At 39.5% G+C, this 26094-nt stretch overlaps 1 protein-coding gene across 2 annotated transcripts in view; it reads right to left on the reverse strand.

Annotated features, from left to right (window-relative positions):
* Positions 1–9194: 9194 nt before the first annotated feature.
* LOC146520858 (junction plakoglobin a-like) overlaps positions 9195–26094 on the reverse strand; it is a 96848-nt gene continuing 79948 nt past the window's right edge. For both annotated transcript variants that reach the window (XM_085155614.1, XM_085155612.1), the window contains 6 exons: positions 18455–18607; positions 17035–17154; positions 14026–14176; positions 11668–11789; positions 10850–10892; positions 9195–9334 (listed from right to left, as the gene is read on the reverse strand). In XM_085155614.1, the coding sequence (XP_085011740.1) occupies positions 9198–9334; positions 10850–10892; positions 11668–11789; positions 14026–14176; positions 17035–17154; positions 18455–18607 (726 nt within the window). In that variant the 3' untranslated portion in view covers positions 9195–9197. The remainder of the gene's footprint in view (positions 9335–10849; positions 10893–11667; positions 11790–14025; positions 14177–17034; positions 17155–18454; positions 18608–26094) is intronic.

The raw sequence follows: 26094 nt of genomic DNA on the forward strand, positions 1-26094 counted from the left end.
GTTCAATTGACATCTGTACACAGAGAAAGCAAAAGCCAGATGTGTTTTGTATTCATACCATCAGTGTGCAGTTGGCGCATTGTGTGCTTAGTAGATGATGGCTTGTGTGTACTGTTTGATACGAAAACACCATTTTTACGAAGGTGTGAAGAGTTAATCTAGCTGTGTTCGCTTTTGCAAGAGAACTACAATGTTTTGATAATTGGGTGACAGGTTTTCTTATTTGTGTGTAGAGTTTTGCAAAAATAGCCAATAGTTACAAAAAATGTGCTTAAGCAATCAGAAAAAACTGTAACTTCTGTGTCAACAGTGTCACTGTGGACAAACGTCTCCAACCAGAAACCCTGGATGACTAAAGAGGTCCAGGTCCTGCTGAAGCAACGTGACGCCGCTTTTAGATCCGGTGATGGTATGCAGTACAGTGCAGCCAGATCTGAGTTGAAAAGAGGCATCAGAGAGGCCAAGGCAGCGTACAAGAGAAGGATCGAAGACCACTTCAGCACCAACAACTCACGACAGGTATGGCAGGGAGGTCAGCACTTAACCAACTACAAACCTTGCAATACCACGTTGACTGAGGGTAACGCGGAGCTTGCGGAGGAGCTGAACCACTTCTTCGCACGCTTTGAGGTGAAGGGACCAGAGGCAGCAGCAGCAAAAACATTGGACAGCAGCAGCAGCCCTCATAGTGCAGGAATATGAGGTGAGGCGCACACTGAGGGCAGTGAACCCCAGGAAGGCCGCCGGACCAGATGGGGTAACCGCAAGGGTCCTAAAAGAGTGTGCAGACCAGCTGGCTGGGGTCTTCACTAAGATCTTCAACTCTTCACTGTCCCAGTCCTGCATCCCGCCGTGCCTGAAGTCAGCCACAGTTGTCCCACTGCCAAAGCGTACTAACATTAGCAGCCTCAACGACTACCGACCAGTTGCTCTAACACCTGTTATAATGAAGTGCTTCGAGAAACTGGTCCGACGTCACATCATGTCCTGCCTGCCACCCACACTCGACCCGCTCTAGCTCGCATACAGAGCTAACAGATCAACTGAAGATGCCATTGCTACAACGCTCCACACCACCATCTCTCACCTGGAAGTGCAGGGCCGTTACGCCAGGCTGCTCTTTGTTGACTTTAGCTCTGCTTTCAATACGATACTCCCGGACAGACTAATAGTTAAACTGCTGGAAATCGGACTTCCTTCTACCACCTGCCGCTGGATCAGAGACTTCCTCTCAGACCGTGTACAGAGAGTTAGAGTGGGGCCTCATCTTTCCTCAGCCCTCAGCCTCAACACCGGCTCTCCACAAGGCTGTGTACTGAGTCCCCTACTCTACACTCTGTAAACACATGACTGTGTTAGTTCCCACCCAGACAATGCAGTCATCAAGTTTGCAGATGATACCACTGTGGTGGGGCTCATCTCAGACCGTCTTCTACTGCTGCTCCATTGAAAGTGTGCTGACATATTGCATCGGTGTGTGGTTCTCCAGCTGCACCACAGTGTCAGTGCGCCCCAGGGCAGCTGTGGCTACAACGTAGCTGCCATTGCCAGTGTGTGAATGTGTGTGTGAATGGGTGAATGACTGAATGTATTGTGAAGCGCTTTGGGGTCCTTAGGGACTGAGTAAAGCGCTATACAAATGCAGGCCATTTACCATTTTCTCCAGCTGCACCACAGCACACAGAAAGGCACTCCAGAGGGACATTAATATGGCCCAAAAAATCATTGGACATCCTTTTTCCCTGCCTGAAGGACCTGTACAGCACTCACTGTCTCAAGAGGGCACGCAGCATCCTACAGGACTGCACACACCCAGGACATTGGGTGTTTAATGCATTAATTTTGGGATTCAGCACACAGAGCTATAAAAATAACAATTTTAATTCAGCCTAATCATTTTATTGCAGCGTGTGCTTAAAACATGTTGTAAATATGTTGAAATGTCTCTTCTCCAGCTGGCTGTAAACCAAAATATAACATAACATGCTCCTGACTTTTTCCAGGGTGGAAAGATTGTACAAAATAAATTTAATGACTTCACAAAACAAGAATTGGGTACACAAGTTTGAATTTATTGACTTTAATCCAAACAGGATAAAAAGTATACACATATGCTCAAATATAAACATGTACCCCACTAATATTTGGTGAAATATCCCTTAGGAAGTTGACAAGATGCTAGCCATCAACAAGCTTCTGGCATAATTCTGGCTGAATAATTGACCAATATTCTTGGCCAAATTAGTAGAGTTCATGTAAATTGGTTGGTTTCCAGGTATGGACCTGGCTTTTAAACATAATCCACAAATTTTTAATATAGTTGAGGTGGGGCCTGTGGGAAGGCTATTTCATCCATCCATCCTACACTCTTCCACTTATCCAATTCAAGGTTGGGTGGTAGGCGGGGGACTAACCAGCCTTCATGGGACAGACACTCAACAGGGTGCCAGTCTGTCGCAAGGGTATTCCAGAAGCTTACTTTAACCTGGTTCATCCATTTCAAAACAACTTCTGATGTGTGTTTGGAACTTTGGAATTAATCCATTATTCCATCCACTAACAGTCTTCCATTTACCACTGGCAACAAAATGACCCCAGAGCATGATGCTACCACCACCATGCTTGACGATTTGTACAGTGTTCTTGGGTTTGAAACCATTACCATTACCACTCCTCCAGACATGCAGTTGTGGTCCCGCGTTTATATACACTGATATGAACATGATGTCGGGCTAATTTCAGGCTTTAACTGTTTTCTTGGAACTGTTTCTTTTCCAAGGTGGAATGATTGTACACCATATTTCTTTAATGACTTTAAAAAACAGTATTGGGTGCACAAGGGATAATACAAATTTTGTATTATCTCTAATGCAAACAGGATAAAAAAGTTTACACTACCAGTCAAACATTTGGACACACCCTCTCATTCAAAGTTTTTCTTTATTTTTACTACTTTCTACATTGTAGATAGAAACTGAAGACATCAAATATATGAAGCAAAGATGTGGAATTATGTAGCAAAGAAAAACTTGATGACTCTAAATATGTCTGTTATCTGAGTGTGACAATTTCCAGCTTCCATAAGCTGGCAAAGTGGTAACACATTTGACTAGTTAATTTTAGTGTTTTAACTCAGCGTGTTACTAACTAGTGTTCTCAGCATTAATCTCGTTAAAATAACGTGCGCGGGGCTTCATGGCGTCAAGGCATTAGCACGGTTAGCTCGTTAATGCGTTAGCACCGTGCAGCCCTACGCATGGGGTGATCCGCGGTAACTCAGTAACGGACATTTGACGCGTTAATGTGGTTATGGCGTTAACGTCATTTTGTCGAGATTAACGCTTACAGCACTTGTTTTAACTCATGATCTTGAAATATTCTGTCGTTTAGAAATGGCTTCAAGTTTCTCTACTTAGATCCTCATGGAGCTCTTGGACTTTCACGTTGTTCTGAGTTCTGTCAAACCCGTAAGTGCTTTTAAAAAGATTTTTTTTATGCTGACAAAGAGTAAAAAGTAACTTATCAATAATGAGAAGTTTTATAGGCCCTGGTCTTGCAGAGTTAAAAGACATTGTACAAACTCCAGTATCACGGACTTTTCAAGGACTTTACATCTAGCTTTTTATGTTAAAAGTGATAAGGAGTGCTAAAACAGAGTTTAATTGTATGGGTTTGCTAATAGTAAATCTAATAATTAAATTCTTGATCAAAAAATTTAATCAAAGTGTAAGCCTAATTAATATGATGAATGGGAAATGCAGTTTGAGTGAGGAAAATTCTGGATTTTGTGTGTGTTGGAATGATTCACCTTCTGACTTGGCGTGTGTGTGTGTGTGTGTGTGTGTGTGTGTGTGTGTGTGAGAGAATGGCTGCAGGAGCGTTAATAAACACAGAATCACAACATAGGGTCAAAAGTATGCCCATATATATATTTGGACACTGACACAAGTTTCGTGGGGGTTTTTTTACCTGTTGACTGAAACATGTTCCAATTATATTTATTTATTTATATTTATTTATGGACATTTATGGACAGAATGTAAACTCTCAGTTTTCATATCCACATTCCAATGGGATGAAGGTTTTTGGAGGTTCAGCTCTTTTACATGTGTCAACCATTTTTTAAATTGACAAAAGTAATTCGAGAATTTACTAAAAGGCTATATCATAGACAGGTGTGGGCAGTTCCTTCATTGTGTCATTATCATTTAAGCAGATAGAGTTGATTTGAGGTGAGAATTGAGAAGATTTTGCTGTGGACAGAAAACATGCGGTCAAAGTAGCTCTCTATGCAGGTGAAACATGCCATCGTTAAGATGTGAAAACAGAAAAAAAACTATCCGAGAAAGTCCTACAATATTAGGCAAAATCTAGAGTTTGGCACATCCTGAGAAAGAAAGAAAGAGAAAGAAAGAAAGTGGTGGATGATTGCAGACTGGTTTCCACAGTGACGAGAAACTCCTTCAAAACAGCCAACCAACACTTTCCAGGAGGAGTATTCATATCAAAGTCTAACATAGACTTCAGGCTGTCATTGCCAAAACAGGGGTTTCATCCAAGTGTCAGAAATGAAGAGTTTATTTTCAGTTATTTAGTTTGTCCAATTACTTTTGATCCCTGAAATGAAGGGATTGTGTTAAAAATGTTTTAGTTCCTGACATTTTTACACAATGTTTTTGTTTAGCCCACTAAATTAAAGCTGAAAGTCTTCACCTGCATCTGAGTTGTTTCATGTAAAATTAATCTCTGTCAAAACTGGACCTAACTGTTTACTATGTGGATTAAAGAAGAATCAAAAATAAATTCAAATTTTTCTTGCTTTTTGAACTCATTAAAGATGCTGAACAATCATTCCACTTTAGAAAAAGGGTAGTTCAAAGATGTAATTAAAAACCTCAAATTACCATGACCTTCATTCCTATAACTAGTGTTTGCAAATCTTTGAACAGAAGTCTACCAGTTATCATTGCAGCCAAAAAGCTCAATCTGCATCTCATCTGATCATAACTTTTATGATCAGATGCATTCGGTCTGTCCATGTAGGCTGCTTCAAATTTCAGTTGAGCTTGAAGGTGCTGATTTTGGAGCAGGGGTCTTGGTCAGCATTCTCTGTCCATAGCAATGTAAAGCTAGCTTACTATGGAAAGTGGCATTGGTATTCCAATAGTTCCCTGTTCATGGCAGGCTTCAGCTTTGGTGGTTCCTGAGTTATTTTTGAACGTCTGAACAATTTTGTGTGATCCAACGGTGACGCTTTGGGTAATTTTCAAGACCATGGCAAAGTGATGACACGTCAGAAACCTTTCCAGTTACATGTACATGTTTTATGTAAATCTACAATTCTCTTTCCAAGGTAGTTACTGAGCTCCCATTTTTCTGAGTACTGGTCAGCAGTGTTGCCAACTTAGCGACTTTGTCGCTATATTTAGCGAGTTTTCAGACCCCCTAAAAAAAGACGTGAAAGCGCATATCGCTTTTACTCTCAACAAGCAGCGGGTGCTGTAACGCAGTCAGTTCTTCTTTTACTCTTTTACTCTTATGCTGTTTTGTGGATCAGGTTTAAAACTACTTATAAACACACACACACAGTAACTCCACCAGAGTGCCTATTTCGGGTCACTTTTGCCGGTCCAAGCCCGGGTAAAGGAGCAGGGTTGGAATTGTGACATTAAAAAAACTATAATTGCTAAAATAAATTTAATTTGTAGTTCTAAATAAACTCTAAATGCATTTAGGACATTTTTTACTCCCTTTATGTCTCGTCCACGATGTTATTTCTCTCTCCAACAACGTAGGTTACAATTACATTAGCATGACCAATTATGCAAATTAGGTGATGACGTCATTTAGCGACTTCTAGCGACTTTTAGGACAGCCAATAGCGATTTTCCTTACTGAGGAGTTGGCAACACTGCTGGTCAGTTCAGTGTCAAAAGTGTCGTTTTATATGGGCAACAAGAAACTACCAAATTATTAAAAGATTTAAGTGAATGTATGTATATTTTTTGCCCTGCTTGTGTACCTTTAACCCTGTTGTGGATTAGAGAAAATAAAAATATAAGTTCAAACCTGCTCATCCAATTCTTCTTCTTTAAAGTCATTAAAGATTTATGCTTTACAATTCATGGTCTAAGGAGCTTGGAAAGAAACATTTACAATTTATTCCAACCTTGAAAAGAAAACAGTTCAAAGAAATCAAGCCAAAAATGATGAAGATGTAAAATTCTGCCTGCAACTGTATGATTACGCTCTGCAACACCACCACCACCTGTCGCCATTTCCAAAGACATACAGTTAGACAAGTTTCATGTTGAAAATACTGAAATATTGGACACGCCCCTTGCTACAAAGGTAATTTGTAAAAGTGAGCTTTGTTGTCTGACACTGAAGTGGAGGTTATTTGCAATTAACCTGACAAGAGTATCTTCTTACTGAAAGTAAAGCTGGGACCATGGTTGGTTTTGTCATTCACAAGTTTTGCAAATGGTTGGCGTGCTCAAAATTGTTTGTTAAACCCAGATGTGTGTGTGTGTGTTGTTTGTTTTTCAAATCACTGTTTGTAAAGGTGAGGACTGTTTCAATGAGTACACAATATATTACCATGCAACAACCACACATGGACACCCTTGGACATGTGCACTGTTCAAATACACGCAGGAGACATCTACTGGACAGCAGCTTAAGGCGAGGACACACGGGTAGCATTTGGCACCAATACCGCCAATAAGGAGGAAAATGTTTTCTATTAAATGTTTCGTATTCACAAGACCTCAAATTTTTCATGATGAGTAATGCTGTTGAATCAGTATTCTGGGTCAGAGTTAAGTATAAATTTGAACCACCTGCAGTTTCACCAGTGAACCATGTATGGTATGGTTAGGGTCAAGTTAGATTTAAGATGTAAACTAGCAAACTTCCAATAACCGGACTTTATCTCCACTGCATATGAATTTTTGACCAACACTTGACCTGTGATATGATTTTAATTTGGATGTCCGAATGCATATTCACTATACAAGCATAGAACCTAACCCTTACTCTAGCAGCATGTTGTTTTTTTATTTTTAACAGGCGAATGGAACATATATTTTTCTTATGCAATACACATGGGGAGAGAAATCTAAAGCAATGAGCTGTCAGACATTGCATCACGTTTTAGCACTCATGTGATAAAGTTCAACCGATTAAAGTTTTCTGACTTGTTTCTAGATCTTTGCAGATGAAAACATTTGGTAAGGATTCTCAGCTGAGGTTGTCTCACATGTCTCAACTGTCATTGTAAAGCACTTTGACCTATCTAATAGCTTCAAAAAGTTACCCAAGTAACAATGCCTGAAAACATCAGATATCCTCCATGTTCCCCCAACAGTAAAACATTATAATAAAGTTAGATTTCTTTCATTTACAACAACAATAAACATTGTTTAGATAACCAACCAATTTCAATAGTTCTTGATTTCCAAATGGGATTTTTTCCCGTGCTGGAAAAGGTTGATTCCTCCAATCTTCCATCCAACGCTCAGGCTTTCTTCCTGTGATTTATTAGTGCTCTCTTTTTCTGTCAGCGTGTTTTTTTCTGCAACACAAAAGAGCAAATGTTCAAGAATGATAAACTGAGTGTTATTATTACAAAAAATATATTATCTGTATTATCATAATACAGTAAAAAGTACAGTAATGAGAAGTACTAGGAGTGCAAATCTCCAGCAGTGCAGCCCACTTTATGGGCAGTAAGTAATTTAAAGTGATACTATTGTATTTTGTATATATTCATTTAGTTACCTTGTGCCAATTTGAAAAATGGCACATGTGAAATTTAAAGTGAGATCAGAGGTTAAATGTGACACGATATATTGGATATATTGATGCAAACTATAATGTGATATTTAGATTGTCCATATATGATGTAAAGTAGTCAGTGTACAGCTTGTATAACAGTGTAAATTTGCTGTCACCTCAAAATAACTCAGCATACAGTCATTAATGTCTAAACTGCTGGCAACAAAAGTGAGTCCACGCCTAACTTGTGCCCAGAGTGTCAACTTTGTGTGTCAGCCATTATTTTCCAACTCTGCCTCAACTCTGTTGGCCATGGAGTTCGCTAGAGCGTCACAGGGTTCCACTGGAGTCCTCTTCCACTCCTCCTTGATGACGTCATGGAGCTGGTGGATGTTAGAGACCTTGCGCTCCTGCACCTTCCATTTGAGGATGCCCCACAGATGGTCAGTAGGGTTGAAGTCTGTAGACATGCTTGGCCAGTCAAGTTACTTTATTTAGCAAGGCACTGGTCTTTTTGGAGGTGTGTTTGGGGTTGTTAAAACACACTGATGAGCAGTGGGCTACTGGAACAAGAAGGCACAGGTGGGCAAGAGATTAAAATAGGGCGCTTTTGGAATTGTTGGAATGCTGCTATGCAAGTAACCCCAGCGGAAGGGACCTATGGATTCTTCGCTACCCAGCATCCAGATTGATAGCAAAACAACCAGTAGCTCAGTGTTCCAACATTCAGAAGAAAAACTGCTCTCACTGAGAAGAATTAAGGGCTCAGAGAAGTACTCAAGAAGAAGTGGAGGTGAGTGGCTCCGGCAGAACCCTGGAGCAACATCTGAGATCTCTGTCCAGAAGAGCGCAATCCTGGCACAGCAAAGATACTGCACAGGACCTTCAAGCTCCAAGGCCTCTGGTAGACAACGCAAGCTTGAAGGATAAAGGTACCCTGCAATATATCTTAGTCTCCCCTTGGTCAGTGCATACTGTTCAGTTCCCTGGTCTTAGTTTCCGTGTGGTTCCGTGCCAAGAGTTAGTTGAGTTCGATTTGTCCTTATAATCCTGTTGGCCTCTGGCTTTCTGCATCAGCTGAATAAAGGGCTAGCCTTTTGTTAACTTCCACCTGCCTTCCTGTGTCTGCATTTGGGTTCATTTGGGTTGTACAATTTATGGATGTTAGTTATGGAAGTTATCAGCTAATTTCTGGTTAAAACAACAACAACATGGCAGTCTAACGTGAGAACACTGAGGTCTCGAAATACAAAATCCAGAAACCAGTGGGTGAACACATACTGGGCATAACCTTCTTCTCATTTACAGTGAGCTTCTTATATGGCTATATATTCGGTCTGACCACTAGCAACTGTGTGTGCATTCACAATAACACTTTAACCTGGACAGAAAGTACACATCATCGGTATGATTACCTGTTAGAGTGGCTCAGGGTAGGTCTGTCTTGGATCATAAGTCATGTCAGGAATGTAGGGCTCATGGAGGTCGGGGTCTAGCGGCAGGGTGTCCAGTGGCAGATCAGCATAGCCATATGGGGGGTAAGAGCCATCTAACTCTGAGATGCAGAGACAGACATAACCTGAGTGACCGGTTTGTATTTTTACTCTTCAAAATTAAAAACACTGCTCCTAGTGTTACAATGAGGATTTTCTGTCAGCACTATCAAATCAAAACCTTCAGTTCACCTCCATTATGGCTCTTAATTTTAAATTTGTTTTGGAAATTTTAAATGCCATCCCCACACCAACATGGATACAAACTGTTACAGTTTCATTGTATCAGATTGTATGATGGAGGGAAGTATATAGACCAGGGGTCGGCAACCTTTCTGATGATGAGTGCCATCAAGCATTTCCTCAGAAGTCAGAGTGCCATATGATTGCATTAGCAATGAATTTAATAATGCTCTATATCAACAGTTACTCACTATATAGAACAACTTTATGGAATTATATTTGTTCACAGATGTTGGCAGCTATCAGCAAATAGTTATCAGCTGTCATACAAATTAAAACAAATTTGTATGAGAATGGTGAGAAGACAGGCAGACTATTAGCCAGACAACTTAAGCAAATAGACAACCAGAATGTTGTTACGGCAATGAAAAGGATGATAAATTAGTTATATCCTCTTTGGAGATCAACATGATTTTTTAAAATATTTTATCAAGACTTCACGTCTGATAACAAAGTAAGTATGGACCTGCTGAACACATTCTTTGATAAAACGACAATACCACAAATGTCACAGGGGGGAAATCCCCCTAACAGAGACAGATGTAAAGGAAGCTATCCATGCAATGAAAACCAGAAGGACACCGGGAATCTCAGCTCAGCTTCTCAGCAGTTTTATCACAAATTTATAGATTTGCTATGTTAATTTTTACTTAAGTATAACATGAAGCTTTTGGATATGGACTGCTTCCTGTAAGTTGTATTTAGGCAGTAATATCACTCCAAAAGGCGATTTAACTGATCCAGGTATTTACAGGGTGATAGGTTTAACCAATGTGGATTGCACAATTCTATCCAAAGTATTAGCAACAAGGCTGGAGGTTGTACTACCACAAAATATTCATAAAGATCAAGTAGGGTTTGTCAAGAATATAATATTAGGATGATATGAGGAGATTACTACTCCTGCTGTGGCTAAACAGAAATAACACAAATCCTGTATCGGCTAAATCTTTAGATGCACAGAAGGCTTTTGATAGCTTCCCCGCTGAGCCCAGCAGGCACCCCCGTTCCCTGGAATCCATCAAGGCTATGGGGCCCAGGCTCATCTGGACCGGGGCCCACAGCAGCCCGGGGCAGCCGGCAGTTGTGATTTGGTGCTATATAAATAAAGTTGAATTGAATTGAATTGAAATGGCTTGATTAGGCAAACATTGGGCAGGGAAACCAATATAGATTGGATTTTAATAGAACAAGAGCTTGCAGCTCAGTTCACACCAATTGATATTTTATCACAAAAAGTAAACAAACAGGGTAAGATACAAAATCCTATTTTGAAGTTTTGGAAAACACAATGTGCTCTGAAACACAATTTCCTTGTGTATCAAAGTACTTACCATCTGGAAGATACGTAGGCTCCAAAGGAACTGAAGTATGGGCCTGCGAAGACATTGTTAGACATAAATACAATAATACATTTTACTCGAATAAAGTAAAACATTACCTATTATTTAAATGTAATACATTACATCACTTAGTTATCCCCTAGAGGAATCACTGCATAATATGGCCTGCGATGTATTATCACATAATTAGTCTTTAACAGTATAAACCTTAGGCCACAGTCAAATAATAAAATTAATTAATAATAAAATCTGATGACTTCCAGTTATACCACAGCAAATAAATAATATTAGTAGATCTAAAAGGAGACAGGCACGCTAAGTTTCTGAATCTGTCAAGTCAACTAGTAATTATCTGCCTTATTTGCTAAGAAAGAGCAGGTTGGAAGTTAGTCCGCAGATGATTAAGACAAACCAAAATGAGGTTAACACTCTTTAAGAGTGGCTCAGGGGGTTGGGAAGCATATCTGTAACCAGAAGGTCGCTGGTTCGATCCCTGGGCTCTCTGTCCTGGTCGTTGTGTCCTTGGGCAAGACGCTTTACCCTACCGCCTACTGGTGTTGGCGCGTTATGGCAGCCTCGCATCTGTCAGTCTGCCCCAGGGCAGCTGTGGCTACAACTGTAGCTGCCTCCACCAGTGTGTGAATGTGAGAGTGAATGAATACTGGTATTGTAAAGCGCTTTGGGTGCCTTGAAAAGCGCTATATAAATCCAATCCATCATTATTATTATTATTAAGAGTGGGTATGGCTTTTGTGCCAACACCTCTGCACGCAAAAGCACACAGACATCCATAAACATAGGTATTTTACCATTTCCCAGGCAGCAGGGTCATGCTTGAACAGCGAATGTGTAAGCTCCACTGACACTCTCTTCCTGTAGTCGGAACTCTTGTCTTCCGAAATGCGGAACAACACTGCTGCGGCATAGGTAGCTGCAGGGAGATGGCAACATCAGGTATTTACAAACAGAATTAATTATCAAGTCCTTTCACGAATGAACATATTTTGAGTGTAAGGAAGCTTCTGTGTTACAGAAGTGTGTATGCATATAGATCCATGATGGACTGTGTGTGTGTGTTCCTAAACCTCTCTTGTCTTCCTTCTCTCACCCCAACCGGTCGCAGCAGATGGCCGCCCCTCCCTGAGCCTGGTTCTGCCGGAGGTTTCTTCCTGTTAAAAGGGAGTTTTTCCTTCCCACTGTCGCCAAAGTGCTGCTCATAGGGGGTCATATGATTGTTGGGCTTTTCTCTGTATCTATGAAGCGCCTTGAGGCGACATTTGTTGTGATTTGGCGCTATATAAATAAAATTGAATTGAATTGAATTGAATTGAATAGATGGGGCCTGTTGAGAGCTCTGCACAATATCTTGACTGCACTCTTTTGGATACAGACCTCCAATCTTGTTCCTTAAATCTGCTGGAGCAACTCTTCAAGTCGACCACTGGGACCACTTTGGACTTTACCTTCCACATCTGCTACAGATATTCCTTCAGCAGCACTTTTGGATTTCGTGGTAGTTGGTGTAATGTTTAGTGGAAGTTTAGTGTTTAAATCGATGACTGTTCCAGTCTGCATGTGTGTGAATGTTAGATAGAAAGCTCTTAGGAATGTATAAACGTTTTGTATGAATAGTTGAATAAAGTGCTTTGAGTGCTCAGGTAGAGTAGAACAGCACTACATAAGAACCAGTCCATTTACCAGAACTAGTCCAGTTGTTGTTGGACAGGATTGCCACATCTATCACAACTGTGGTTTCTGCTCCTGGTCTAGTTCATTGGCCTACAGCTGCTTTTTTGTCTGGAGCTTGCAATCCCACCTTAATCCTGTTCATCTCAGCAACCATTGGTAGTATCTTGGTGTGTTCTTGTCCATATGCTGCACAAGTGTTCCTATATACGACCCCAGACATTTGGTTGTGCTTCTCAGTGTATAAGGTCCCAGCTTGAGTGTTACATCATGCTACCATTAGTTGGATAGCCTCCAGGGCACCTATGCACAGCCTGCGTCCTAACAGGCGTGTTAGACTCCAACTCTGTGGTGCTTATGACCTGTTCTTGTGCTGCCATGATCGGAACCTTTTTGCTTTTAGTTCAGGCTTTAATAACTGCTGGTAGGATTTCTTGATGTCTGCTACTTACTCTGTCAATGACCCATAGCATGTAGGTGCTTGGCTGTCCATAACTGCTGCTCCTCCTCACCTTCTGTTTTCAGCTGCCTGAGGCATTTTTGGAGCAGATTTGTGGACTCTAAATGTTTCATCCTGGACTCATCCTGGCTCTGGCGTTCACTCATCCTCATGGCTCAAGGTGCTGGACTTTGGGTGGAGACCTCAATGCACTGTGAGGAGTTTTTTGTCTTGACATCAGTGGTGTTTATATCCTGCTGTGGCTATCTAATTATTCCTGCTGAGTATGTGATGACTAGTAGGGTCTATGTATTCATGGCTTGGATTTTATTCATAGCATTTATCTGGGTTCTCAAAACCTGCCTCATCTTCTGGAGCCATTTGGCTGTTGCTGAGATTTGCACATTGTTATCATAGTTCATATTGGCCTGTGGGAGACCCAGGTATTTGTAGTTATCCTGTATGTCTGCTGTTCATTCCCTTTACAAATCCACCCATTTAGTCTGCATCAACGTTCCTGTCTTTGCATCCATTCAGCAGAACATTCTTGATGTGAGGCAACAGTGCTAACCAGCACCACCATGCTGCCTCATTTACAATTCCACTTTACCTTTTCTTTCTTTTCCTTTTTTATTATTATTTTTAAGGAGCACGAAATAAACCAGAAGAACAAGGGGCTGGAGGAATATCTGTAGCAGATGTGGAAGGTAAGTCCAAAAGAGTCAAAGTGGTGGGAGGGAGCTACAGATACATCTGAGGTATTTTAACAGGCACAATTAGCATGGCCTACTAAATGACTCATAAGCTACATTTCCAGTTTCCCCCATTATTAAATCCAGCAAATAGCACTCATGATACACTGACAGGTTTTTCCCACATTCACCGTTTTACTACCAAAAAGCCTTGAACTCCTTTTTTCTTAACTTACAAAAGAATAAAAAGCCATAGTTGAAATAAAAATTGAACATAACGTCTTAGGTGTCGGATGAATTTTGTTGTTTCAAGCAACAAGTTTTTGTCCTGCTAAATTTTCAGAACCTACCAATTCCCTCGTTGTTTGAGTGCAGCAGCTCCATGAGTGGTGCTGATGCTCCTTCTGCATCTATGAGCTCTGCAGAGTGTTTGTCCAGGGCTAGCTCACACAGTACTCCTGCAGACACTCTTTTCACATTCTCCACATACGAATACAGCAGCTGGACAGACACACACAGACACATGGATACATAAACACACATTACTTTTTTGGCTATCCTTATTACCAAAAACATTAGTACCTAAATCAGTGCAGATGCTTTGTATAGGTGATTGAGGCTTGTAGTAAAAAATCATTTTAGTGCTAAGTTACATTAGAAAAGCTCTATATAAGTAAGAGTCCACTTACACACTGATGCCAGTGTCGTGAGAATCCGATCAGAATTGTCAGAATTTTTAAAGTTGGCGTTTTTGTGTGAAGCACAGAGCAGGAAACGTTCGCCGTCAGAGGTGTTTTCCTTACTGAGTATACTTCGTGTGTTTTTGGCACGTCTTATTAAATCACAAAGAAGGCAAGATGCACTTAATTCATGTTTGCCATGCCAGCAAGTATTCTTTTTTGGGTTGCATGTTTTCCCTGTGTGAGTTTCAGAGGTGAGAAGTACAAATATTTTGTAATGAAGTATAATTTTTAAGTATCTGTACTGTACTTGAGTATTATTTTTTCTGACACATGTGTCTGATTTAAAGGAACAGTCAGTAATTTTTTAGGTTATTTAATAGGAAAATATCCCTTAAGTTTGTGCCCTTCAAGGATATCTTTGGACTGGAGCAGCCATTCCAATTACCAGCCTGCTAATTAAAGTGGCCTCTTGCTTGCATGTGTTGGTGTACGGGAGTATATGAGCTGTAAATAGTGAGTATGACTTATAGTATAACTCGAGTGCTATTAAAACTGACACAAGCATGAGACCCTGGTCAAGAGTGCTCATCTACACGTCTCCCCCCAAACCCTCCATGTCTAAGGTGCATGTAAAATTGACACCAGTGAAGACGTGATTAGGACTGCCTCGGCAGCTCCGCCCATCAACCACTGGGTAACAAACCTACCCCCAAAGGTCCTTTGTGTATGGTTATGTGTCATGAAATGTAACGACTGTAGTGTAATAAAAAGGAGGGACAGATGGCTGCTCATCACAGCCAGCAAGGGCATGTGGATGGCCCTACCAACTGTGGTCTATGCACCACAGTTACACATGTTCAATTTAATTTTTGTAACAACATTATCATCCTAGAGGTATTCATTGAACGAAAGACGAAGAACTCAGCTATGAGGGCTCTGAGCAGGACTCACATTATCTCTGTTTTATCGAGTAGTTTTAGGTACTCGTATAATCTTTTGCATTTAGTCATTTAATATTCATGAAAGATGAAGTTGAAATACTTTGTCTAGAAACATCAGTCTCTACTTTTAAGATTAGGCTTAAAACTTTCCTTTTTGCTAAAGCATATAGTTAGGGCTGGACCAGGTGACCCTGAATCCTCCCTTAGTTATGCTGCAATAGATGTAGGCTGCCGGGGGATTCCCATGATGCATTGAGTTTTTCCTTTCCAGTCACCTTTCTCACTCACTATGTGTTAACAGACCTCTCTGCATTGAATCATATCTGTTATTAATCTCTGTCTCTCTTCCACAGCATGTCTTTATCCTGTCTTCCTTCTCTCACCCCAACCGGTCGCAGCAGATGGCCCCGCCCCTCCCTGAGCCTGGTTCTGCTGGAGGTTTCTTCCTGTTAAAAGGGAGTTTTTCCTTCCCACTGTTGCCAAAGTGCTGCTCATAGGGGGTCATATGATTGTTGGGTTTTTCTTTGTATCTATGAAGCGCCTTGAGGCGACTTTTGTTGTGATTTGGCGCTATATAAATAAAATTGAATTGAATTGAATTGTCACAGAAAAACTGATGTTCAAATCTACAACTTTAACTAGACATTTATATTTAGGATGGAAATATATGAAATCCCACTGGCTTTAAACTCCACAGTGTATATTTAGTGGTACGGGAACCAAATGTTTTAGCAAGAAAGTCAGCAGTTTCTGTAGGAGCCTGTGATCTTAATGACATGTCCGCCTTGATGTGACTATTGTTGTGATTTGGTAAATGGACTGGTTCTTATATATCGCTTTTCTACTCTATCTGAGCACTCAAAGTGCTTTATACAACTAACTCATTCACCCAATCACATCCATTCACACAAGCACTTTTTTAAACTGTTTAGTGCTTACTGTCTAACATTCACACACATTCACACTCCGATGAATGCATTGGAGAGCAACATGGGGTTAGTATCGAACCATCTGACCTGCTCTACCACCTGAGCTACAGCCACCACCAGTTGGCAGTTTATAAATAAAATTGAATTGAATATGCATGCATGTGAATTAGAGGTGGGAATCACCATACATCCCACGATATGATATTATCACAAAACTTAACGCACAATACGATATTATTGCAATTAAATATTTTGCGATATTCAGATTCTGTACATAAAGGTAAACTTTATCAATCATCATTTTCTCTAATATCAAAGTCTCACACTCAGTCTTTCTCTCATTTCAGTTTGATTGTTGACAAACTGAACGGTTTGTATTACAGTCTAGTCCAACTTAACTGAATCAACCATCTGGTACAATTATAGCTATTCTGAACTATACAGTTTATGAAAACTATGCAGCCCCTTCAGCAACTGAAGAATTTGAAAGTAAATTAAAACAAAATATAATTTTACATTAAATAAAAAAGTTTTAAACTTAATTAAAATAAAACATGTCTTAAATTAAAATAAGTAAACTGTCATGTTTATTGCTGCCATAAAAAAGTTAAACACATTTGGACAGTGAAGGAATGTCAGGATTCTTGCTCAGAAAAAGGATCAACATGCTCTGAAGTCAGAGCACAAAAACCTTTTTGTAACAAAATATCGATTTCTGCTGTCCCTGTATCCATACATTATTAGAAACAAAATATCACCATGCTACACAGTGTCGATTTTTTCCCCCACCCCTAATGTGAATGTACCTGTACAAACAGTGGTATGGTCTGCATGCTGGCAATCTCTCCTCTGTTTATAGGGTCTCTGGCCAAAATATGAAGCGCTCCTGTGCAGCCCTCTACTATTTCCTCCATGCGAACGCCGTCCTGAAACCAGGAAAAGTGAAGAAAGTCAGGCATACAACCATCAAGCAAAGAAACAAAGCAGAGGAACCTCTAAATACAGTAGAAGAATTATTATTAGAATTTTTGTTTTATTTTATTTTTTGACATATCATTGTTAGTAGGTGCTTGGTTAGATTTAGAAAAGCAACATAAATACTGTAAAATGTGATGCCAAGGATTCTCAGTGTCAGAGGGTTCCAACAATGTCACTGTTCATGATCAAATAGTTGACTTCAAACACCAATATACTGTTGTAGTTTTATTCAGCGTTAGTCTCCCACTGTACACAAATAAGCAAAACTGCACAATTACTTTCAGAACTCGAACCGTTTCCTTCTCTCTCTCTGCCCCATAGTTTTCCTCTGAACTTCACCAACTTAAAGCTACCCTCGTACACTCCGCTCTTCTTCAGCTTCCCTTCTGTCTCTTCCACCTGCTCACCTGACTTCCATGGGACTCAGAGCCTTTAGCTGTTCTCCCCCAAGATTTTGGATGCACTTCCTCCAGATCCCCGGACTGCAAACTCTCTCTCTACTTTTAAATCACATCTCAAAACTCATCTATTCAAAATTGCATCATCACCTTCATCATGATTCCGTTTTAGTCAATTTTTTATTACCTTTTTTAGCTTTTATACTTTTGTACTTGTTTTTTATTTTTCTTATACCTTATTTTTTTATTTTTTCGTACTAATGCGATGTGACCTTGAGGGTCTTTAAAGGCACCTATAAATAAAATGTATTATTATTATTGTTAATATTATTATAATGATAAAACAGCTTTTATAACTTTCACTGACAAAAAGTCACAAATTATAAACCTAATGGAATAAAACAGAGATTAATATGAAAAACTGAAGATGAACGATCTAGTCCTTATATATGTTTAGAATAAACTGTCACCATCAACTGCAGAAGTCTAGGCTCCAAAAAACTGAAATCTAAACTTAACTTAGATTATTAAATCAATGTCACAGCTCACCTGTGAGCAATAAACATTGAATAACTTGTTGAGATTCAATGTTTGTGCATCAGTAGTGGGTGCTACAGCACTAAATGATACCAAAGAGAGCGGCTCACTCCAGGTTCAACATTTCTGCTTTAGCGAATGTGTCTTTGTACTTGTACTACTTATGCATGTCTAAATTCCAAACCCGCATCACAGATGAAACCTGCATTCCTGTTGTTTTCTTTCTACATACCCTCATTTCCTTACTTATGTGAAGATTGGTGGCTGAATTTCCGTGTGTGTGTGTGTGTGTGTGTGTGTGCGCTCTCCATACCTGGTATGTGTGCTGTGTAGAGGAGGCATGTCTTTGTGTATCCTGGTGAGCTTTGAGCAGCAGGTTCACCAGTCGTGGAATTGCTCCTGCCTCTCTCAGTGACGCCTGATTAGCTGGGCACAGCGCGAGATTCCGGATGAGTCCAACTGTGGCCTGGACACAGAGGAGAGATCAAGACTTATAGGTTATACATGCAGTAAATCCAAATGGTACATCCTGTTACTCTTTGAACATTCACTCATCTGCACTAAAGTTTGCTGACCAGAGTGTGATGCTACATATCTAAGGAAACCACAAGGATGAGAGAAAAATTTTAGTTTTCTGCTGCTGCTCATTGATAAAGTTGGGCTGAGGTTAAGCATCCTGACATCACTGACAGCTCAGTTCTGTTTTGCTGCCACTATTAACGCTCTGTAGTTTTCAAGCACTACAGTAAGGCTTGCTGATATTTCAGAGGGAGTATTTCCTCGTCCAAAAGTAGATACATAAAACATGTTATATTTATATGAACGTTCAAAGTTCCCAGTCCACCACACTACTCTTAGGTCCAAACATCCCCAGGACCATAGTAATCTTTGCAAAACAGATATTATATATATATATATATATATATATATATATATATATATGTGTGTGTGTGTGTGTGTGTGTGTGTGTGTGTGTGTGTGTGTGTGTGTGTCAATTTCTGTGTGGTGGAACTTCAGGTTCAGCCAATATGATGCCAAAAAGTGCACTGCTGGAGTTTTCACTTGAGGGTCATTCCAAAATCTAGTCAACTTTCACAGACACTTATTGTTAGCTATTGTACAACTGTGGTCAACAATGTAGCAGCAGTTTAAGGCAGATATGTGGACATCCGTTAACAGTGATGTCTACCTGTTACCTGCCCATTTGTCTCTAGTCCATTCTCTCACCCTTTAATGAAGCCACTGTTAGTTGTCAGAGGAAAAAAGCATATCAGGTATCAAGTATTATGACAAATGGTAGAGCAGATTCTGGAGTAGGCAAAGCAGTCAACAGTCCTACTGACACAGGAACTGGGTGAGCACTTCATCCGGCTCCTAAGAGAAAAGTTTCAAAACCTGCAAAGCACGATCATCATGTTGCTGGCCACCTCGCTGGATCCTCGCTTTAAACAAATTGGTTTCTTTAGCCCCAGAATGGCCAGTGAGGCTGTCAAATGACTAACATCTCAATGTACTACTGTTTTGATGTCCCGGTCAACTCCAGCAGCAGCGTCAGCATCAACATTATTACAGGATGCTGTAGCTGACAGACCTGGTAATTATTTTTAGTTTGTTTTGCAGCCGGTCTAGATTACTTATGTGCCTTACACAATCTGTTTCTGCTTCTGAGGAAACAAACTTTGGTGTTATTTAGATGCCACAGTAAAGGAGACCCAGAGAAACCACATCATTGCTGATACCACAGTTGAAGTCCAAAGATAGTTGGCAGAAGCAAACATTCCCAGAATGGACTTCAGTTTGGAAGGGGCAACATAAGATTTATGCCAACTTGTACAAACTTGCTGTGGAGTTCTTATGCCTCATCTGTACTCCTCTGAAAGAGGAGTACTTTGTAAAAGGAGGAATTGTCTGAACCCGAGGACAGTTGAACATATTTTGTTCCTGAATAAAAACTGTTTAAAAACAGTTGTTCCCCTGTCATTATTAATCATTTAAATGTTGACAAAATTATTTATTGATAAACATTTGACAGCTAATATTAGGTTCAGTTGTATTGTCGTGGTATATAGCCTTATTATACCAAACAAAAATAGAAATTTTGTTTATATGAATGAATACATGCATTTAAGATAAATTGATTTCTTTTACTTGGCAGTCTAAAATTTACCTATTACCTAAAACATATTTACCTTCATATTTTATCATAGTAGGCAGTAGCTGAAATTTGAAGAATCACAGCATTTTGAATTCGGTCAGTTGTAGCTCTCCACTGCTTATTGGGCTCAGGATCAGAGAATGCACACAGGGAGCCGATCTAGACTTTCAGTATCCAGACACAGATCACATACCTCACTTCCTAAAAATAAGCCTGAATTGAGTTGGAAAACAGTCCAAATAGTGCAGTGAACAATTATGCAATATATTACCTTATTTATTTATTTGTATTCTTATATCCGACTGTTTTACGGAATTCCTGAAAATATTGATCTTTGAGTGTGTGTTCAGGTGCAGTGGTGATTTGAGATCAATTCTAATATCAGCATTCCCACTGGTGGCATAGATGAAAATCTAATAGTAAAATATACTTACCTGTTACTGTTCACTGTTACAACTTACTATTTTTATCGCGTATTAGGACTCCACACTGATTTTCAATTGGCTACAATTTTTTTTTGTTTTCACTTTTTGACTGGCACCTTCTTTTACACCTAACAATGCTCAGTCTGCTGTTGCAGCATTTATAATCAGTGGGCATTTGTGTTGTGTTGCAGTAGAAAACAATTTTGCAATCCAGTGTGACCTCTTACCAGTGATGGGAATAACGGCGTTACTTTTTTCAATAACGAGTAATCTAACTAATTACTATATCTATTGTTACAATGCCGTTACCATTACTAAGAAGAAAATGCGGTGCGGTCGCATTACTATTTTTCAACAAACAGATGGCTGAAGCCGTCTTCCGCTTGCCGCATCTTATATCAGTTGTACGGAAGTAGCTGTCTATGTCAGTAATCTGGGTGCTGCAGCTTTAAGCAGCTGCGCGCTTGCGTGGACGGCAATCACAGACCTGGAGCTAAGGGGGCAAAACGATCGCATGAGTGCTGCTGTTTAACTGAGGAAGAATAAAGTAGTGGTGGTAAGCCAATCACATGACCACTTTAAGATGACAAAGCAACAAGGTGCCAGTTTTTAAATTGTGTTGATGTAAAACCAGAGTCATGATAAACAATATATACGCGGCGTTTTTTCCTCAATAGTTTCATCACGTTTACTGTCTAAGGACAGCGCAGCGAGACCTCTCTGCTTATGAGCAAAACAAAACAAAAACAAAACAAAAAACAGCTCGTTTGTGTTGGTGGAAAAATGCAACATGCCGACCAATCAAAAATGATACGGAAACATGACTTTTGGTGGTTTAAGAAGAGGGGGACGTTTTTGGAGTGTGTTGTCTTGTGTAGTTAGTGTGTGTTGTGGATAGTTTTGTGTTGTGTGTCAGAACAATGATGCGACTGCTGAATGAAAACAGGAGTGATGCTGTCAGGCCCGCAGGTATCAGGCTGTGATGTTCTTGTTTATAGTAGACAGAAATTATTTTTTTGGAGTGGAACAAATAATTTGTGTGGCATCTTATTGATTACTTATTATTGCAGAACAGCTGATTGTTATGTAAATAGTTTGAAATTGTTATTAAAAAAGAGGGTAAAAGGTAAATGGCTGCAAATAAATTCGTTGTTTGCAAAACTTGTGCATATGATTTTAAAATTGACAATTTATATTTGCATTTAAAGTTATGAAATATGATTCAACAAACATGTTTGTGGTTGTTACAGTAAAAAATATAAGTTTTTGTACTCGGATTTTATGTTTTTTTTGTCTGATTTTAGATCAATTGTGTTAATACAGTTTGTCAAAATGAAAACATAACTGTAAATTCAGACACGTGAGGTTGTGCTGAAAATGATGGTACCAAACAAGGCAAAGTAAATCGTTTTTAAAAGGTAAAATGTGGAGTGAAAATCAAAAGTAGTTAAAAATGGGCAATTATACCCTGGACCCCATGGTTAAACTTTTTTTTTTAAAGTAACACAATAGTTACTTTTCAAGTAATTAATTACTTTTAGAATCTTGTAACTCAGTTACTAACTCAGTTACTTTTTTGAAGAAGTAACTAGTAACTATAATTAATTACTGTTTCAAAGTAACTTGCCCAGCACTGCCTCTTACATACAAGTGGAACTCAATGTCAGATTGAGAAAGGTAAAGGGATCATATAAAACAACATGAGAAAATCTGGAATGGTATGAAAAACTATCAGAGGATGCAGGAATGGTGCTCTAGATGGGGACACGGTGTGAGCAAATCTGTTGTTGTTTTTGTTGTTTTAACAGATTTGATAACATTGTCACTGCCAGTAATGCCTGGCCTAGTGGCACTTCCCCCAACTATCTGAGATACACAAACCGTCCTCATTTCCCCCACGATGCACAGAAGCATCCTCACTCCCTGACAGCTTCCAGGTCCTCGAAACTCCTCCAATATGTTATGTTATGGTGGACCATAACATCTTATTATTAAGACTTAAGCACACTGTGGGTATTAGAGGCACTGCCCTTGACTGGTTTAAATCATACCTCGCTGACAGGTCCTTTTCGGTTAACTTGGGCACCTTCTTCTCTTCCTCTGTTGCGGTGTACCTCAAGGATCAGTTTTAGGCCCTATTCTTTTCTCATTGTATTTGCTCCCTCTAGGCGCAATCTTTGAAAAATACAGTATCGCCTTTCACTGTTACGCAGATGACATACAGATCTATTTTGAACTTACTGATGAGCTTGCTGTGTCTCTGCATTACTTTCGAGAATGCATGCGTGAGGTCAAAGAACTGTTCCTGAGTAATTCCCTTGTCTTAAACGATAAGAAGACTGAGATTGTGTTCGACAGTAAAATCCCTCGTGTCCAACTTCGTGCTGCTTTGGGTCCCTTTGCTAGCTCTTCCTGTGACTATGTCAGTAACTTAGGTGTATTGCTGGATAGCTTGCTCAAACTCGATAAGCAAGTCAGAGAAATGACAAGGCATGCAAGGGCTAAAAAAAAAAACAACTATCAGACAATCAGAGACGACTTATGGACCTCAGGTTCAATCCAAGGCATACAGTAAAAGAAGATCTACACTTGTAAGATTTGTATTTTTGACTTTTAATCAACTTTAAAGTTAACAACCATTAAAGGAAGCTCAAACAGGACTCCTGTTTGAATGGAAGTCATTGGCGAAGGCTGGGGATCTTATCCAGGAGATGCCCCCTGAGGCCTGGGAAACAGCATATGACTGCATTTAAGAAAGGGAGTGTTTCTAAAAATAGAATCTCCTGGTATAAAATTGTTTGGGGAAAAAGACAGGAAGAAGATGATGAAGGTTTTGTTTGGCGAGAAGAACGTGATTATGTGCCTACAGAGACACATGCAGGTAGCAACATCAGACTTGTGGAGAGGATTCCCTGCCAGAGGAAGTTGTGGAATGTAATGATGCCCAATTATTTGCTTTTATGGAGAGGTGATCAGTCAAGCATTTTCAGCAACCAGGAAGGAAAGTTGCAGTGTCAGCGATTCAGCAACTCAGAATGGTTCTCCGTAGATTGCATGGTACTTGTTTGATGTTTTTAGGATCCTAATGAAAAATTATTACGTATTTTTGTAGGATCTTTACCTCACAGTCTAAAGTGCCTTGACGCAACTGTTGTTGTGATTTGGCACTATGTAACTAAAATTTAATTGCATTGAATTGACAGGACTAGGATATCATTGAGGTGCAACCATACCATAGTGTCTATGTATAGGCCATAGACACTATGGGCAGTGATGGGCAGTACCACGTCAACAGTAACATTTATTTTCTGCTGTGTTTTACTTGCATTTAAGAGTGAGTGTAAACACAAAAATTGTTTTATTTAATATGCTGGAATATACAGGAAATAGGTTTAAATGTTAAACAATTTTTTTCAAGTCAAAGACAGTCGCATATAATTTAATTTTTGCTTGATGCAATGGGCATTAAGTTAAAAGATTAAAACTAAAAAAAGAGACTTTCATTTGATTGCACTTTATATGATGGATTATGCAGAAAAAATAGAATTGGGTTGAAAGGTCTATTGCTTTATTACGTATTCAGGTTGTATATCATGTTTTAAAAAGTAACTTAGTAACTAATTACTTTTGAAAATAAGTAATCAGTAAAGTAATGGGATTAATTTTTTGGAGAAGTAATCAGTAATTAGTTACTAATTACTTTTTTCAAGTAACTTGACCAACACTGCCTACAATAATACAGAGAAGACAGAGAAAACACTCAGAGGACCATCTACTAGCAAGCACTAGAGACAAGGCAAAAGACACGCAGTGGAAGAGAGACAGAGAATATTAATCACTAATGTTTATTTGCCTAAGCATATGTGTATAAACAATTGGTAAAAGAAAGAAAAGTGAGTTCTTCGACCTTGGCAGACTAGTATCTGTGTGTGGCAGTAGGAATGTGAACAGATAAGAAATGTGTCGTCGACCCATCATTATTAAGTATGTTACTAGTTGGTTTGGCTGGTTTTCATTTTTGGTGGTCTGGTGCAGACACAGTCTTTAAGGGGATTGGATTTTGGGGGAATAACACAAGAAGAGAAGCTGCATACAGGCTGGTCTCAAGACTAGATGGAGCAGCGCTCATTTACAGAAAGCTGGCCAAATTGTTTAAACCTCCCAAAATGTGACTATCCAAAGTGGGATGGATGCAGTTGCTCCTAGGAAAACCACATTTTTCCCCAAAGGTTTCCCCATTAACTATAAAGGCCACATAATTTCTTAGACACCACTCAAACAGCCAGCAATTTCAGGAGAACATGCAGCTAAACATGGCACTCCCGGTCCAGTTGGGGAGGGGACCGCAGACACTGTTTTGACAAAATTACAGACCAGTTTTATTTTAATTTTGCTAACCTCCTATCGGCGTAACTGGGTGTCCTTACTACCAATGTGAACTATAGTCAGGGGTGCACATAAGTGGTCTGCAGGTGCGTATTGCTGTCAAAATAAAAGACGCGCACCAGATAAGAAGTTGCAACGCAAGAAGTTGCTTTGGCCCGTGGAGAACAGTTCACTGTGGTGTCTGGTGTCTATAGCTTCACATGTCTTAAAACATAATTGCCAATAATCATAGTTTGTTCCTCAGTAGGTGTGGAAAAATAATTACAGATGTCAATTGGATGGTAGTTTGTCGGGGGCTTTCTCTGCACCCTTACTCAACCATCCTGTTTTCCTAGCTGCTCAGGAATCCTGGGATGCCTTTAACTGTACAAGATCAACAACAACCCTAAGACCACACATCAGGAATTCAATGGGGATGTGTGAGGGAAAATAGTGGCATCAGTTTAGCTCACTGCATTGACCACATTCCATATGGCTGAGAGCCATATAATTATAATATAATTATTAATTAATAAATTCATTTTCTTTTGGATGTGATATTTAAACAACTATTTTTATTGTTCCAGAATTTTCTTACTGGTATCTGCTTCAACAGTAACTTACATTTATTTTTATATCAAGAAAAGTACTTGGGCTTAGAAATGTCAGTGTGTTTAGCCTGTCAAGGGGATTCATAAAACAAAAAAAACAAAAACAAAAAAAATAGATGGCCAAATTTAATGTAATTTGGTAGAGAAGTGGGGCATGGATCAACAAAGCAGTGTAGTTTGGTGTAGTTCTGGTCTTTGTACCAAGAAAAAAAAACAACTGACATAGGACACTGGTCTTTAACACTTGATTGAGGTTTAAACTCTCTGGGTGTTTGAAATGATTTATTTATATATAGAACAAAAACCTTAAAGATTCTGCAATGATAATATAAACAGAGAGCACAATAGAGCTTTTTTAAAACACAAATAGTCACTTTGTGATGAAATGTGTGTGTTT

Source organism: Neolamprologus multifasciatus, chromosome 4, assembly GCF_963576455.1.
Source record: "Neolamprologus multifasciatus chromosome 4, fNeoMul1.2, whole genome shotgun sequence".
NCBI lineage: Eukaryota > Metazoa > Chordata > Actinopteri > Cichliformes > Cichlidae > Neolamprologus > Neolamprologus multifasciatus.